At 44.0% G+C, this 14,881-nt stretch overlaps 1 protein-coding gene across 1 annotated transcript in view; it reads right to left on the bottom strand.

Annotated features, from left to right (window-relative positions):
- Positions 1–1,060: 1,060 nt before the first annotated feature.
- Positions 1,061–14,881, bottom strand: part of EFCAB8 (EF-hand calcium binding domain 8) — a 48,024-nt gene continuing 34,203 nt past the window's right edge. Inside the window, exons 20-24 of the mRNA XM_040638167.1 lie at positions 8,839–9,007; positions 4,005–4,134; positions 2,610–2,814; positions 2,428–2,526; positions 1,061–1,505 (exon numbers count right to left, since the gene is read on the bottom strand). Of these exons, the coding sequence (XP_040494101.1) occupies positions 1,146–1,505; positions 2,428–2,526; positions 2,610–2,814; positions 4,005–4,134; positions 8,839–9,007 (963 nt within the window). The 3' untranslated portion in view covers positions 1,061–1,145. The remainder of the gene's footprint in view (positions 1,506–2,427; positions 2,527–2,609; positions 2,815–4,004; positions 4,135–8,838; positions 9,008–14,881) is intronic.

Here is a 14,881-nt window from a genome sequence, read left to right as displayed (position 1 = left end):
CCCGCGTAGGAGGTGACACTCCCGCGTAGGAGGTAATTTTCTCCCGTGCCTACAATGTGCCTACACCGAAACACGTGGGCAGAGGCAGTAAAATGCTGCTGTGACGGGGCTGGGTCCTGCTGAGGGGAGGGTTCACCGAATGGCAGTCGGGTGGAAGCTTCCCCTGAGGTTGACCTGTCCTGACCCCTAGTGTCCAGCCAGATGGCCCCTAAGTCAGGATCTCAGCTTCTAAAGACCCTGAACCTCCCCCCAGGCGAAGGCTCTGCAGATGCCTTTAAGAAAATCCCCTGAGGTCTGGTAATCACCACATCCCATTCCCCCACCACCCACCGCCCCCACTTGGGCTTCCCCCCACCACTAGGCAGAGGCCTTGGCCCTGCCACTGCTTTTACCACCGCCTATCCACCCTGAGTTCTCCACCCAAGACGCTGCCCAGAGCGGCACACAGTGGAAGGATTGAGGGGCTTCGGCTCAGAAAAATCTGGGTCCAAAGTGACCCAGGCCGAGGTGCCTTCCACCATGCTTCGGGGCCTCCCTTGCAAGAAGGGCAGAACAGTTTGTAAAGGCAGAGTTCCCTATGGTGAGTGCCCGATGGCAGAGGAGGACAGACAGAGCAGGGCAGGAGACACACAGCTGCCACCACCTCCAGATGGCTGCCAGGCCTCACTCCAGCCATGAGGCTGAACCAAGTTTCAGAAGCAAACAGCTCAGCCCAGCGGCATGACCCACCGGCTGCATCACCACGGAGCCTTCGAGGCTCTGGCCCTATGCTTCACCTGCCAGACGGCTGCACCAGGTGTCCTGGGGGAGGGGACTGTCCCCTGCATTCAACCGGGGCCTTGTTGGGGGAACGTGGCCCCATCTCAGACACAGCCTGGTGTCTAAGGGACAAGAGACACACGACCCAACCTCCTGGCCTATGGGACTCCGATATCTGCAAATATTTATTTTCTTCTCCAGGACTCTGGTGAAGAAGGAGGTCAATAGAAGAAGGCCTCTATCCTCTGGGTCTGGCAGGGGTAATAAGCCAGGGACAGACAGGACGCCCATGGGCCTGGGCCTCGCGCTGGAGGACTGGAGAGAGGATGGGCCGCCTTAGAACCTGACGCGGTAGCTCTTCTTCATGGAGGACTGAAGGGTGGCCTTCAGAGGTCTTGACAGCAGTTCAATGAATGAGGCAACAGGTATGGGGGTCGCTGACCTCTGCACGATGTACCTGGACGCCTGGGACAGGACTGAGGGGGAGGCCTGGAGATGCGGGGAGCTGGATAAGGCGGACTCCAGGAACCCAAGCCTGAGGCTGACGGGGCGAGGGTGTCGCTGGGGAAGAGGGAGGTGGCAGACGAGCGGGTGCTCCGCTCAGGATCCGGGTGCTTGTGGCTGTCGTGGGCTGCCAGCTGGATGTGCGGGACCTGCTGCTCTAGAATGTTGTGCAGCAGGAGGTCAGGTGTGTGGGTGGGCGACAGTCTGTTGAAGTGCAGGCTTTGGTAGATCTGAGGTGAAATCTGGGGGGAAACAGCAGGCGGTTCACCCAGGACCAAGAGCAGCCTCACAGGAAGGATGGGCCCTGGGGTCTTCCTGGACAAAAGAAGTCTCCAGAGTACCACGGTTTTCACGGAGAACCACAGCCCACTGGCACTGCAAGCCCACTGTGTGCCAGGTCTGGCACTGGCCCTTCTCCTGGTGCTGACAACAACACTTTGTGCTCAGCACCGGACTCTCCCCATCTTAGAATGACGCCTCAAGCTGGACCCGAGTGGGGCCCCCACCTCTCCTGTCAGCGCTCACCAGGCTGCGCTCTGAGGCCCATCTCTAGAAGGCGGGAATGCTGAGCAGCCCCCCTTCGCACTGACCTCTCCAAGCCCAGGACAGAAGGGGTCTCTCGCTTCAAGAGCCCACCACAGAGGGAGGAAGCTCTATTGGCAAACGCCTTTGGAAGAGGCTTGAGTCTGTCCAAGCAAGAGGCAGGATGGGGCTCAAAGCTGTCCTGCAAAATCCCCGGCTCCCTTTTTCTTTCCCCAAGCCGAGCGCCCTTCCATTCCTTCCATCCCTGAGGCACCAGGAGACCCTGTGTCTGCTCTGGAGCGGCCCACGGTATGGAGGCGGACAAACAGCCAGACGAATAGCCACAGACTCTGGGAAATTCTTTTAAGTCGATCGAAGTACCAGGCCTGCGGAGAGCCGCCTGCCATCTGCCCCATGAGGGTGTCCTCAGAGACAAAAACCTGTGTCCGTGGCCTGGTGTCCAGGGCACCAGCCAGACCAGCTTCCTCCCACAACTGCCTGTGGCCCAGCATTCTGTTTAAGGACTGACGCTCCCCGGCCCCTGACTGGAGGGCCCTGGGGGCACGAGGGTGGCTGTGGATGAGAGGGGCTCCCCAGCCTCCCGCACCAGCACCTCGGGGAGCAAGCCCCGCCCTGCCTCACCTGGTGCTTCATCCAGCCATACTGCACGTGGGTGGACAGGAGTCGGTGACGCTGGGACCGGTCCTTGGGCTTGTATGCTGCTCCCACAACTTCGCTCACCTGGGGGCGCCACGGGCAAGAGTGAAGCCTCGGGGCAGACCGTGGCGGGCCCCTCTGTGCCCTGGGTCCCCCCGCAGCCTCACCTGCTTGCCCTTGGACTCCCACTTGTGCCAGCTGTGCTCGATGTCTTCTGGAGAGCGCTCTCCGGCCCACGGGGACGTCTGGGTGATCTTCTGCAGCTTGGCCCACGCCTGGGCCTCCGCGTTGGCCTTGCCATTCAGGAGAGCCATGAGCGCCACCTGCTCCCGCCGCTGGTACACCAGGGCCTCGGCCAGAGCCCGCTCCTCCCTGACGCGAGGGCCTTTCCTTCATAAGACGCCCTCATACCACAAGGCAGGGTAGCCTTCCTACGGACCCGGAGAGGCTTTCTCCCTCCTGGGCCCGAGCCTCTCCCAACCTTCTCATCCCTCCCCTGAGGCTGTACTGCCCAGGGCCCATCATTAAACAAATGTCCAGGGAACGTTAGCAAAGCCCAGACTAAACTGACCCCCGACAAGTCCTGTGACCTTTCCTACCACCCTGTGCTCTCCCCCATGGAGGCCTAACACCCCATCTTGACCTTACCTGGGCCTCCCCTTGCGAAATATTTAAACATCCTCTCCCTCCCAGGGAAACCCTGCCTCTGCCTTGTTTGCTAATCCCACACGGGACTGTAAAGATGTATACCTCGACAAGAGGAGAGGAGCCACAAGGACCGGATGGGTACCTGGAAAACTCCTACTTACATATCAAAACCCAACTCCAGAAATCTCCTCTCCTATGAAGATTTTTACTTGACCCACCCAATGAGGGGACTGTCCTCTGAGCCATTCCTGTTCTTAACAGTCCCATCACACATCACATAAACCAGCAGCCGTGAGTTTACATGTCCATCTCCCCGAGGGGACTGCGAGGTCTCGGAGGCAGGACCTGTGTCTGGATTGTTTTGGATCTCTAGAACCTAGCACAGAGTCTGGCAGTCAGCAGGACCTCAATAAACAGTTTTCGGAATGACCCAACATGATCTGAGACTCGGTCAGGAGTGAGAGTGGCACACGGGTGGAGGAGGAACCCGGAGAGGAAAGCAGCAGCCTGACTTTCCCGGGGCTCAGGGAAATAACTCAAGCCTCTGCTCAGGACCACAGCCCCGGGCACTCTCCTCCTAGGGACCTCTAGCCACATAGAAATGGCCTGGGCAGGGGAGCCAGCCCTGGCTGATCTGGACCTGGCTCTGGGGCGGGGGCCCATCGAAGGGCCTGCATTTTTATATTTCCTGCTGGTTTGTGCCACTCAAACTTTCGGCTGAGCTGGGCTCCTAGGCCACAGCTGCCGCCTGTACGGTCCAGTGTCCTGCAGGTCCCAAGACTGTGGCCTTCTGAGGGTCCTCCCCAGAGATGTCCGGCACTACCCAGCCCAGATGAGGCTGCCCAGGACCTGGGGAGGCTCCCAGCATCCCCCTCCTTGGGCCGGCAAAGAGCAGGGGGGCTGTGATAACTCACTGCAACTCTGGACGGAAGACCTTCTGGGCCGTGTCTGTAGAGTCGGCCTCCTCTGAGCTTTTTCTCACTTCAAGATCACCGACCATCTGAACACCCTCCAACCTTTTCCAAACACTCAGGCCAAACGTCCCTGTGATTTAACCAGACCCAGCTCAGTAACAAGAACTGGACTACCTCCCCTCCTCTGATCCTTCTGCCCTTCACCCTCCCCCCTCAGGAGTCAGCTAGCAACCCCTTACCCTTGGCCTACACCTCTGGATGCTTACCACGTGCCAGGCATTATGCTGGCTACTCAACAAATACCCGAAGGAACCAGACACTAGCCCTAGAGTATACTTGGAGCAAAGGCCAAAGCATCCTGCCCCGCATGTAGGCTGAGATGGAAAGGGCACTGTGGCGATGACAGTGATCCTCGGGTGGGCTTACGTAGCTCGTGTAGAAAGTAGCAATGGGGGGCGCCTGGGTGGCTCAGTCGTTAAGCGTCTGCCTTCAGCTCAGGGCGTGATCCCGGCGTTATGGGATCGAGCCCCACATCAGGCTCCTCTGCTGGGAGCCTGCTTCTTCCTCTCCCACTCCCCCTGCTTGTGTTCCCTCTTTCTCTAGCTGTCTCTCTCATTGTCAAATAAATACATAAATAAATCTTTAAAAAAAAAAAAAAAGAAAGTAGCAATGGCACAAAATGATCGGGTGTCCATCAGATGTGAGGTTGGGGCGGCGCTGGGGAGGAACAGGGCTGGAGGGGAAAGCAGGGAGTGAGAACAGAGAAGCATGAGTCCGGCTTTGGGGCAGGGCATAGCTAGTAGTAGGCCATTCTCCTGCTGCAGATTTTTTAGAATTTAAAAAAAATATAGTAAAAAATCCTACTTTAAAAAGTCATCGGAGAGGTGTAGAAGTGAAAGAGAGCAGATGAACTAAAATTACAGAAAGGGAAGAGTCCTTCCAAGAAGACCTGAAAATGAGGGCTGCTTCCTTCTCTGGGAGCATTTTCTGAGTCTGCGGGTGGGCTTAGACAAAGGAAGCTACTGGAAGGAAGAGAAACTGCCCAAGCTTCTGAGAGCCATTCTGGCTGGCAGGATGGATCAAGTCTAATGGAGTTCCATACACATCGCTGTGTTTTCCACAGACATTTGCTGAGCACTGGGGGAGCTGAGGGCCTGGAAGTTGGGCTAGACAGATAGAATGAGGTTCATGGGAGACAAAGTCCCACTAGAGGAGGAAGCCTTTTAACAAACACAACAGACTTCACCCTGGAGACAGACGTCACAATGGAAAACAGAAGCAAACTGAGTCTACCGAAAGCTGCAGTCCAGACCCAACCCAGCTCAGTTCCTGACAGCAGTGAGATGAACAGCCCCATAGAGAGGAACCAGCACAGGCACTGGAGGGAAATCATGCAAATTTTGGTCTCTGTGGTTCTTCTATACAAAGTCCAAAGTCTGGGGTTTCATTTTAGATTTGGTTTTAGTTTGGGTTTGGGTTTGGGTTTTGGTGGTGGGCGGGGGAGGTGTTGTTGTTTTGGGGGATTTTGGAGGGATGAATTTTTTTTATGCATATAACATGTAAAAAGAGAGGAAAGTATAACATAAAAGTATAACCTGAAGTTACAGGACAGAAAAGTATAACCTAAAAAGAAGAAATAGGCATAAGAATCGGACCCACAGAGAATTCTGACGTTGGAGTCATCAAATAAAACTTTAAAATAACTATTGTAAATAGTTAAATGAAATAATGGAAAATATGAACAAAGGGAAGGAAAAGAAGGAGAATTTCAACAATGATTTGGATTCTATAGGAAAGAACCAAATGGGTATTTCAGAACTAAAAAAAAAAACCAAAAAACCAAAAACAAAATTAAGAATTAACTGAATGGATTTAATAGCAGGCTGCATACAGAAGAAGGCAAGATTAATGAATTGGAAGGCAGGTCAGCAGAAAATATCCAAACTGGAACGCAGAGATTGGAAACAACAACAACAACAAAACAGAACAGAGCAGAGTATGAGAGATACATGGGACAGAGTCAATGTTCTAACATACATGTAACTGGAACCCCACAACGGGAGGAGAGAGAGGATGGGTAAAAGCAGTACTGAGAAGATGATGTTTGACAATTTTTTAAAATTGATGAAAAATAGCAACCCACAGGTTAAAAAAGATCAGTGACTCCAAGCAGTATAAACACAAATAAAACCACACTTCGGCACATCATAGTCAAACTGCTGAAAACCAAAAGCAGACAGAGAAAAAAGAAAAATTACCTTCAAAGTATCAACCTCTGGGTGGCTCAGTCGGGTAAGCGACAGATTCTTGATTTCGGCTCAGGTCGTGATCTCAGGGTCATGAGATCGAGCCCCATGTTGGAGTCTGCCTAAGTGGATTCTGCTTAAGATTCTCTCCGTCTCCCTCTGCCCCTCCTCACCCCACCCCACTCACACATACTCTCTCTCTCTCAAAAAAAAAAAAAAATTAAATAAAGCGTCAACTTACAACTGACTTTTCAAAAGAAAATACAGAAGCCAGAGATGATGGAAAAATCTTTTTTTTAAGTACTGAAAGAAAATAAACTTCCAGCTGAGAATTCTATGCCCAGTAAAATAGTCTTAACATTTTAAGGCAAAATAAAGATGTTTTCAGATAAATAAAAGCTTAAAGAATTAATCACTAGCAGGGATGCCTGGGTGGCTCAGTCAGTTAAGTGATTGAGTCTTTTCTTTTTTTTAAGATTTTATTTATTTATTTGAGAGAGAGAGTGAATGAAGGAAGGAGTGGTGGGAAGAAGAAAGTAAGATTCTTGCACAAGAAGTGGTATCAGGTCAAGAGTGCATATTATAATCTCTAGGGTAACCACTAAAGGATAATATAAAAACAATTAAAAAGCTAATAAAGGAATAAAACAAGATAATTGTTTTAAATACTTGATTAATCCAAAAGAAGGCAGAAAAAGAAGAATGAAGGAAGAACAGAAAACAGATATCAAGATGATAGACTTAAACCATATAAGTAATTTCATTAATATTTGAATGGACTAAATATCCAATTAAAAGGCAAAGGTTGTCAGGGTGAAAAAAATAAGACTCAATATAATGCTCTTCAAAAGAGGCACATTTAAATATAAGGACAGAGATAGGTTGAAAAGTCATGTTGGCAAAGGGTACAAACTTTCAGTTATAAGGTGAATTAAATTCCGGGGATCTAATGTACAGCATGGTGACTACAGTTAATGATACTATATTGCCCACTTGAAATTTGCTAAGAGTAGATATTAAGTGTTCTCACCACCAAAAAAAAAAAAAAAATAGTAACTATGTGAGGTGATAGATGTAATAATTATCTTGATTGTGGTAATTATTTCACAATGTACCCATATACCAAATCATCATGTCATATAGTTAAGATGTCAGCTTACTCAGTCTTTTTTTTTTGGTTTCTATTACTATGTCTTCATAGTCACTAAACTTTTCTTCTGTTGTATCTAATCTGCTATTAATCCTATCCAGTGTATTTTTATCTCAGACATTGTTTTTCATTTCTTAATTTCAATTTGGGTCTTTTTACATATATTCCAGTTCTCTCTTTAACATGCTGAGGTTTTCTTCTATCTTTTGTAACACATGAAGTACATTCATAATATTTATATACATTATATATTATAATATTACATCTATTTATACTATATTATATACAATTTATAATGTTACAGACATACTTGTATATATTATATATAATTTACACTAATTTTGTATATTATATTATGTATAATATATGAGTATAAATTATACCTCAGGAATTGCTATTCTTTGCTGCCTGCTGTCTAATGTCTGGAAACTGTTATATATATTTTGTTCATCCTTTTAGTCATTTAAAGTGGAGATGTAAATCCAGTCCTTGTTACTCTGTCATGTTTGGAACCAACAGAAATGATAGGCAATAGAAACAGACCCGGGAGTGAACCAGATATTGGAATTATCAAAGACTTTAAAATAACTTTGATCAAAATGTTCAAGAATATAAAGTAGAAGATGAGGAATTTCATTAGAGAACAGAAATAAATTTAAAATAGCCAAAAAGTTTTTACCCATATAAGAGCTGAAAACACAAGGAAACCTAGGTGAACTAATTCAGAAAGGAATAAGCCTTTGATAAGAGACAAGAGACCAAGGCTGCTTCCAACCTGACAGAGTAATGAGAGGAGGTTGAACCCTCTGTGGAGGAGGAGAAACCAGATGAGTCCTTAGTGAACTTTGAACAGCCTCACATGACATAACAGATTATAGCCCAGGATGTTCCAGCCACAGGGCAAGTCTGCAGCTACCCACCAACTCTTTCCTTCAGGCCTTCCCAGGGTATATGGTGACCATACAAGGCAGGCTGGGGGCCAGGCAGAAGAGCTGAGAGAGAGACCATGCAAGTACTAAGTGTAAGAAAGTATAAGATGCTTTTTATGTGATGGCTATATGGGTATGTATTTACTTTCTGAAAATTCACAAGCTGAACCCTTTTGGTTTGTGTGCTTTTCTTTACGCATGTTATAACACAACAAATAAATTTATTTTTAAAAAGAGAAAGGGATGTGCCTTCTCAGATATATGATTCACAAAAATATACACAGGCAAATAATTTTGGGTGGGTGGGTGAGTGGGTGGATGGACAGTTGATGGATGGACAGACTGCTGAATGGACAACTAGAAATCCTGTGATACTATTTGAGCAGAGACAGCTGCTGTGGCCTGAAACCCCACCCCACAGGATATAAGGTTTATGCCAGCTTAGGTTCTAATGGGGACAGGGCCATGATGGGCCATGTAGCATGGCTGACCTTCAGCAGGACCCATACCAATGGTGTCACCGGAGAGTTTCCAAGCCTTGACGTCACAGTCCTGGCCAGCACTGATAACCAGCTGGAAGCTATCCACATACAGGATGTCTGCCACACTATCCAAATGGCCCTTCCAGGTATTCAGAAGCTTGGGGGGAACCAGGGAAATGGTCTGGCCAGCCACAACCTACAGGGGAAATACAGGAGAACTACTTATACTGGAGCTAGTAGAGCCCTCTGGAAGGATCCTAGGACACAGTCCCCTGGCCCATGTCCCAGGGTTCTAGTTCTAGACATTCTCCCACATTAACTTAGGTAAGTTCTGGCACTTCTCTGGCTGCCTCTGGTCCCTTCGGTTAAGTCATAAAGAAGCATTTGCATATTGCTATGTTGTTTACCAACTGCATCTATACAGATTATCCCATTTGAACATCATAACAACCTTCAGGATGGGCGAGTCTCACCATTTCACAGAGGAGAGAAGTGAGCCCAAAGCCACATAGCTAGAAAGTGGTGAGGCTAGGACAAGACCTGGGTCTTCTAAAATTATTCAGCTGGGCACTGGGAATAGAACAGGGTGAGCAAGGGAGTGATAGATCACATTACACTATGAAAGGATGAACTCTACTTAACTGGAAAATGAGTAAAAATAACCAGGATTCTTTTAAATGAAACAGTATTGAAGGGGGATGTATTTTTACCATGTTCAAGTATGTTAAGTCACAATATAAAAACTTTAAACAGAACAATGGGGGATGATAGAAAGCTCAGAAACCAACATACATTTACATAAAACATCCATATGTAAGAGTGGCAGGAAAATTTGTGGTAATAGAGAGCATGACCCATAAACAGTGCTGGAATACCTGATAAACTATCAAGAGAAACTTCAATCATTGTTGTGTTTCTTACAACTAAAGAAATGGTAGGCACCTAGCTGGCTCAGTTGGCAAACATACAACTCTTGATCCCACAGTTGGGAGTTCGAGCCCCATGTTGGGCATGGAGCCTACTTAGAATAAAAAAATTTTTTTAATTTTTAAAAAACAACTAAAGAAACACTAAAAGGATCAAAGAATTCTTTTTAATAAAACCGCAAAACATGTAAAAGAAAATATGAGTATTTAGCTTACCTCTGAATAAGAAAGTGATTGACAATGGGAAATACCACAATGGGAAGAAAAATTGATTTGACCCCCCCAAAAAAACTGTAATTTTAAAATCGTCATAAATAAAATTAAAAGGCAAATGACCAATTGGGGGGAAATACTGGCAATACACAGACAGATAGTAAGTTAATATTTTTAATATGTTTAAAAATGATTATACATCACTTATAAAAGATGGTTACCACAATAGAGGAATGGACAGAGGACATAAAGAGACAATTCACAAAACTATACATGACCAACAAAATAAGATGTCAATATCACTAATAAGCAAAGATATCTTCATTAAAATCAAAGGAAACCGTTTGCATTTAAAAATCAGCCAAAAGGTTTTTTCACTTCAAACATTTATTTACCGAACGCCTTCTATAAGCAAGGCACTCTAGCAGCCCAAGGAACCCTCACTTGGATGAATACCGCTACTAATCAATACTTTATGCTGGCAAGGATAAAGCAAAATACTAGAAGTGCAAAACTCTATAAACCTTCTGGAGTGCAGTTTGGCAGTACACATTAAAGGCTTTGGGAAGATTTATGTTGTTTTACAAACTATTTTCATGAGATAAACTACCAGATGTGCAGATGAACAACTACGAACAACAACAAAAAGATTGGTGAAAAAGAAAAATTGCTCTATCATTTTTATAGCTTTTAAACACAGCTTTATTGAAATACAATTCACATACAATTTACCCATTTCAAGTGCTTGCTTCGGTGGTGTTTAGTATATTCACAGAGTTTGCAACCACCATCGTGATCAATTTTAGGTCATTTCATGGTGTAAGTAGAATCAGACAATATGCGGTTTTTTGTGGCTGGCTTCTTTCACGTAGCATGTTTTCAAGGTCCATGGTGCTATAGTGGGTGTCGGTACTTTATTACATTACTTATCCATTCATCCATTGTGGATACGTGGGTTGTTTTCACTTTTTGGTTATTACAACTAATGTTGCTATAAACACCCACATATAAGATTTTGTGTGGACGTGTCTTCATTTCTCTTGGGTGTATTGCTGGGTCATCTGGTAACTCTGTGTTTAGCTTTCGAAGAAACTGTTAAACTGTTTTCCAAAGTGGCTATACCCACCTTATGTTCTTACCAGCAATGTGTGAGAGTTCCAACTTACCCACATCTTGGCCGACATTTATTATCTACAGCCATCCTAATGAGTGTGAAGTGGGATCTCGTTATGGTTTTGATACGAATTTCCCTAATTCCTAATGATGTTCAGCATCTTTTCATATACTTATTGGTGATCTGTGTATCTTCTTGAAGAAATGTCTATGTATCCTTTGCCCATTTTTATTTGGGTTATTTGTCTTTTTATTGTTGATGTGTAAGAATTCTTCGAATAGTCTGGATACTAGTTTTTACCATATACATGATTTGCAAATATTCTCTTCTATTCTATACGTTAGCTTTTCCCTTTCTTAAAGATTTTTTTAAATTTATTTATTTGACAGAGATACAGCCAGCGAGAGAGGGAACACAAGCAGGGGGAGTGGGATAGGAAGAAGCAGGCTCCCAGCAGAGGAGCCTGACGTGGGGCTCGATCCCAGAACACCAGGATCGCGCCCTGAGCGGAAGGCAGACGCCTAACGACTGCGCCACCCAGGCGTCCCAGCTTTTCCCTTTCTTAATGGTGTCTTTTGCAGGCTGAAAATTTTTAAATTTGACAAAATTCGATTTATTTGTTCCTTTTTTTGCTTGTGATTTTGCATCATATTTAAGAAATATTGCCTAACCCAGAGTCATGCAGATTTCTTCCTATGCTTTCTTCTAGGAGTCTTATAATTTTAACTCTTCCATTTAGGTCCATGACCACTGAAGTTAATTTTTATATATGTTGTGAGGTATGTTCTTCTCTATGTTATATGTTCATTCTTCTTGTGTGGATATGCAGTTTTCCCAGCATCATTGTTTAAAAGGCTATTCTTCCCTCCATTTGATTGTTTTGGCACCTTTGCCAAAAAATCAATTGACCATAAATGTGAAAGTTTATTTTTCCACGCTTAATTTTATTTTATTGACCTGTATGTCCACCCTAATGCGAGTACAACACTGTTTTCACTGTAGCTTCAGAGTAAGTTTTGAAGTTGGGAAGTGTGAGTTTTCCAACTCTGTTCTTTTTCAAGATTTTTGAACCATTCTAGGTCACTTGTATTTCCATATGAATTCTAGAATCAGTTTATCAATTTCTGTAAAATAAGAAGCTGGGATTTTGATAGATTACATTGAATCAATTTGGCAAAAACTGCTATATTAACAAGATTAAATCTTCCAATCCATGAACAAGGGCTATTTTTACATTTATTTAGGTTGTCTTCAATTTTTTTCAACAGCGATCTGAAGTTTTCATAAAACAAGTTTCGCACTACTTTTGTAAACTCATTTCTCAATGTTTTATTCTTTTTGATGCTATTGTAAGCTGGATGCCTTTTATTTCATTTTCTTGCCTACTTGCCCTTCTGGTAAAACATTAGTAGGAATGGCAAGAGCAGACATCCTCATCTTGTTCCTGATCTTAGGAGGAAAAAGTTTGATCTTTCACCATTAAATATGATAGTAGCTGCTTTTTGCAGATGGACTTTACCAAGTTGAGGAAGTTCCCTTCTACTCCTTGTTGATTGAACATTTTTATCAGGAAAGGGTGTTGGATTTTCTCAAATGCTGTTTCTGCATCTACTGAGATGATTATGTGTCTTTTGTTCTTATTCATGTAATATGGTGTATTACATTAATTGATTTTGGATATTTTCTTAAAGATTTTTTATTTATTTATTTGACAGAGATAGAGACAGCCAGCGAGAGAGGGAACACAAGCAGGGGGAGTGGGAGAGGAAGAAGCAGGCTCATAGCAGAGAAGCCTGATGTGGGGCTCGATCCCATAACGCTGGGATCATGCCCTGAGCCGAAGGCAGACGCTTAACCGCTGTGCCACCCATGAGCCCCTGATTTTGGATATTAAACCAACCTTGCATTCTAGGGAAGCCTCACTTAGCCATGCTATGTAATCCTTTTCATATGATGTTGGATTCAATTTTCTAGTATTTTATTGATGATATTTGCATCTATATTCACAAGAGATGTAGTTTTATTTTCTTATGATGTCCTTGTCTGGATATAGTATCAAGGTAATATTGGCCTCATAGAAAACTCTTTGGCAAGAATTCTTGAGGAATTGACATTAATTCTTCTTTAATTATTTAGTAGAATTCACCAGTAAAGTCATCTGTACCTGGGCTTTTCTTTGTGGGAAGTTTTATTACTAATTCAATCTCTTTACTTGTGATATTCAAATTTTCTATTTCTTTAGATTTTCTATTTCTTTTTGAGCCCACTCTGGTAATTCATATCTAAGAATTTATCCATTTTCTATCACTTTTTTGATAATGAAAAATTTAAAAACTGATCTAATGTCTGACAATAAGTTAAATAAATGATTGTATCTCTATAAAGCAAATATGACTTAATCATTAGAAAGTCTGATCTTTAAGAATGTTTGAGAATATAGGAAATTCTAGGTACATACAATATAATCCCAATTTGTTTAAAATATATCATTATAACATGGTCAGGAGCACAGGTTTTGCCATCAGACAGACTTGGACTTACTCCCAGATCCAACATCGGCAGTTGTGTGAACTTAAGACAGGTCCCTCCAGCTCTTCAGTTTTATATTCCTCATCTGAAAAGTAACCTCTCCCTCACAGAGCTATCATGGAGAGTCAATGAGAGAATACCTAAAAGCCCTTATCACAATCTTTGAAACACAGTAAGCAGTAAATAAATGACACTTATTGGGCGCCTGGGTGGCTTAGTCAGTTAAGCAGTGGCCTTCAGCTCAGGTTATGATCTTGGGGTCCTGGGATCGAGCCCCATGTCAGGCCTCCCTGCTTAGTAGCGAGTTTGCTTCTCCCTCTCCCTCTGTCCCTGCCCCCCTCCACTCGTGCTCTCTCTCTCTCAAATAAATAAATAAATAAAATCTTTTTTAAAAATAAATGGCACATACTGTTGTTATGAAAATGGTTATATTAACATTACAGATTCCTCATCTATTGAACCGATGGGTGACTGATTCCCAACAGATTTGAATGCAGTAAAATTTTCTTCTTACTGAAACCAGACTAGATCTAGCATCTTTGTGCAGAGACTCAAAAGGCACCTAAGAGTGCAAGATATTTATCAAAACCGCAAATGCATACAAGCCCTTGACCTAGAAATCTGACTTCTAGGAATCTATGCTTCAGACATATTTTTCACACATAGGAAACAACATCCACTATTCACTTTTAAGAAAAAAAGACTGAAAACAACCTCAATTTCCCTTCAAAGGGAATTATATCATTAATATATCCTATGGCTTACTGCACAGCTATAAAGAATAATGTACTTCTATGCAAAGATCTCCAGGATATATTATGGAATAAGAAAAGCAAGGTGAGCACCAGTGTGTATGGTATGCTACCTTCACGTAAAAATAAGGAGGAAAGAACTTTGCACATTTCTGTTTGGATAAATAAATACTGGAAGAATCACCAAAAATCAATAGAAGTGAAACAAGAAGAACTGGTTTTGGTGGGAACAGGAGTAGGATGAAGAGTCCTCACCATAAGCCTTTTCTACTCCCTGAGTTTTTAAATCTTTGTTGATGTATAACATACATATAGAAAAGCATACATGTCATAAATGTGCCACTGTATAAATTTTTACAAGCTGAACACAGCTGCATGGCCAGACCCAGATTATGAAACAGAGCATTGTCAGCCCCAAAGCCCCCCTCATGACTCCTTCCAGCCACTCCATGCCTCACACAAAAGTAATCACTTCTAATGGGGTACCTTTGTTTTGTCTGTTTTTGTGCTTTATATAGATGGAACGATAAAACCTA

The sequence above is a fragment of the Ursus maritimus genome, unplaced genomic scaffold (genome assembly GCF_017311325.1).
Source record: "Ursus maritimus isolate PB19 unplaced genomic scaffold, ASM1731132v1 scaffold_22, whole genome shotgun sequence".
NCBI lineage: Eukaryota > Metazoa > Chordata > Mammalia > Carnivora > Ursidae > Ursus > Ursus maritimus.
Note: the sequence above shows the minus strand (reverse complement) of the source record. Positions and strands in the feature narration are given on the sequence as shown.